At 62.4% G+C, this 2,804-nt stretch overlaps 1 protein-coding gene across 1 annotated transcript in view; it reads left to right on the forward strand.

The window, feature by feature from the left end:
* The window catches only part of PRKAR1B (protein kinase cAMP-dependent type I regulatory subunit beta), a 168,920-nt gene that overhangs the window by 164,362 nt on the left and 1,754 nt on the right, over positions 1 to 2,804 (forward strand). The window contains exon 10 of the mRNA XM_023188481.2: positions 2,235 to 2,316. Coding sequence (XP_023044249.1) covers positions 2,235 to 2,316 — 82 coding nt within the window. The remainder of the gene's footprint in view (positions 1 to 2,234; positions 2,317 to 2,804) is intronic.

Here is a 2,804-nt window from a genome sequence, read left to right on the forward strand (position 1 = left end):
CTGACTCTGGGATCCGTGTCCTCCCCATCTTCTGGCTCTGTGGGATCTGTGGGCCTTTATTCAACCTTAGCAGCCTCAAGTTGGGTTTTCTGCTGTTTGGGGTCAAAAGCACCCAAGCATTGCTCCACGTCCAGGTTTCACCAGGTAATCCCGTGAACCAGAGGCCGCCAGGTTCATCGCCTGGATTCTGAGAGGAAAATAATCCCAGCTGTAAAACAGAAAGCTGTTAAAAATGGCACAAAGGGCGCATCAGTGGCATCCGTCCGCATCTTGTCTGGACAAGGCTGTCCAGACAAATAACGCCACTCACAGTGGCTCTCCTGTGCGGGGGCTTGGCCTGCTCCAGACGCCATCTCACTTAAGTTTTCTCGCCTGCTCCAGACCCTGTCTAACCAAATTTTCTTGCACTGAACTCTCAGAGTGGCCACAGCTTCAAAGACCAGGAAGCAGAGAATTCTCACCTCTGGGAAGGCTACGGCCGGTGGCTTCAGAGCCCACGAGTTTCACCCTCCACCATCTGCCCCTGCCTGGGCCTCAGAGCCCAGAGCTGTGCCTGGGACTGGTCTGAGCCAGTGCCAGGACCGGGAGGAGGGCTGGGAGCTGTTCCCATGGGTGGGGGCCCAAGGAATCTTGAGGGTGTCCGGGGTCTGAGTCTGTGGGCACCTGGCTGGGGGCACGCTCCCTGTTTCCCCCTGCCCACGGTGACGGCACTCGGCCGCCCAGTCTGTTGTTTACACATCCGGCTCATCCATCAGCTGGATTCATAAACACGGCCGAGGCCTGGGAGCCGAGTGGCCCCGTGGCAGGATCAGGGGCCCGGGCGGGGGTCTGGCTCTCAGAGGGGCTGCCAATTGGTGCCTGCAGATTCCAGGCATGGCGGGCACCAGCAGGGTCTCCTGACCCACATCTCTCCCAGACTGTGGCAAGGTGGGGAGTTACTCATTAACCCAGGCACAGCCTGGCTGGCATTTGATGAGGCTGGGTCTGGGTGAGCCAGGGTGAATGGAGCCCACCTTGAAATGAAGTGTTTGTTCTCCACGAGCGGCTGCTCTGAGAGGGCCGCGGTCTGCCAGGCCGCCCGGGGCTGTGGGGATGTGGTCCCTGGTACCCGGATGGTGCCGTCTCTGGGCCCTAGAGGGCCAGGCTGCAGGTGCCGCCACCTTCCTGGGCCTCAGCTTCCCTGGCTGTAAAATGGGATGGTGACCTTCCTCACACAGGTGCACTTCTGCAGCAGATGCAGGGCCCTGCCTCCGCGGACTCGGGACGGGTCAGAGCATGGTGCTGAGAGAGCTGCTCAGAGTGGCATTTGGGAAGTGTCTGAGGCCGACAGCATGCAGGGCCGGCCACGGAGCTACATTCTTAACACCTGTTGGGGGTGTTTGGCGTTGAGAACGGACCGTTTCCCCGGCTGTTCAGAGGAAGCCTCTCTAATGTGTCTTCACAGCGACTGTAGGTGTCAGGGGAAGAGTCCTAGGTTCCCGGCAAGGGGAGTGTCAGGTGGGGAACAGTGACATGGCAGCCCCGTCTGGCCACACAGTCTCCACTCTCCCTGTGCCAGGCCACGGCTTCCACACCTGGGGCCCTGGAGGGACCAGAGTCCAGGGGACATTTAGCTACCCCGGCCCCGCCGTCTGCAGGCTGGATGTGTGCGTGCCATGTTCTGCGGCAATGCCCTGTGATATTCTGCCCACGGCCTCTGTGTTAATCATTGATCTGGGCAACCCGCAGACCCCTCCCCACTTCCCCGTGTGGGGGTCAAGAGGGTGCTTAGTGGGTGTGTGACCCTGAGCCAGCGCCCCATTCCCCCGGGGAGGCCTGGACGAGCTCCCAGTCCTTGAGAGTGGATCCAAGGTCAGCTCAAAGCCCGGCAGCCCCGTGACAAAGATACTGACCCCCAGGGAAGGTCCCAGCGCGTCCCCACCCGGCTCCTCCACTCGCCTCGGCAAAGGTGCGGGAGGCCGGTGAGTTCCATTTCGAGGAGCTGTCTGTGTGTCTGAACAAAAATGGGAGCTGGGCCAGGCCGGACAGCGGTCTCTGGGCAGGTCCTGCGGTGCTCAGACGCCCTGGCCGCAGGTGCCAGGAAGGGGAAAAGCAGTAGCATTGGATGTGCTGGTGGCAGTGGCTCCGAGGGAAGGAGCCGGGTGGGAGATGGGGGTTTGGGTGGTGACCCCTCGTGTCTGTCCCACCCTGCACCCGCCTGGCTGGCGCTCATGTCCCTCCTCCTCCACCCACAGGGCACTGCATCCGTGCTGCAGCGCCGGTCCCCCAATGAGGAGTACGTGGAGGTGGGGCGCCTCGGGCCCTCTGACTACTTCGGTGAGTCCAGTGGGTGTCCCCTCCCTCGCACGGCTGTGGCCGTCTCATTTGGGATCCTGGGAAGGGCCTGGAGGCGAGGAGCTACTGGGGGGCCTCCCTGGGGCCTTGTAGCGGGGCTTGGTTGAGCCCCAGTGTGGCTGCAACAGAAGGCTCAGTCCTGTTCCCCAAAATTGAGGTCCCAGGGCTGGACTTGGATCCCCAGAAGCAACCAGCGCTGGATGTGGGGTCCCCAGAGGGCATGACCTTGGGGGAGGCAGCCTCCTGCTTCTGGGATGAGGGGGCACTGTGTAGCCCTCAACCACCAGCATTCCCGCAGCTGGGGGTGGGTGGGCTTGAGGGAGGCCCAGGCACACCTGGGCACACCTGGGCATTCCTGCAGCTGGGGGTCGGGGTCCTGAAGGAGGTCTGGGCACAGGTGGGCATTCCTGTAGGTGGGGGTCAGGGTCCTGAGGGAGGCCTGGGCACACGTGGGCATTCCTGTAGCTGGG

Source organism: Piliocolobus tephrosceles, chromosome 8, assembly GCF_002776525.5.
Source record: "Piliocolobus tephrosceles isolate RC106 chromosome 8, ASM277652v3, whole genome shotgun sequence".
Taxonomy (NCBI): Eukaryota; Metazoa; Chordata; class Mammalia; order Primates; family Cercopithecidae; genus Piliocolobus; species Piliocolobus tephrosceles.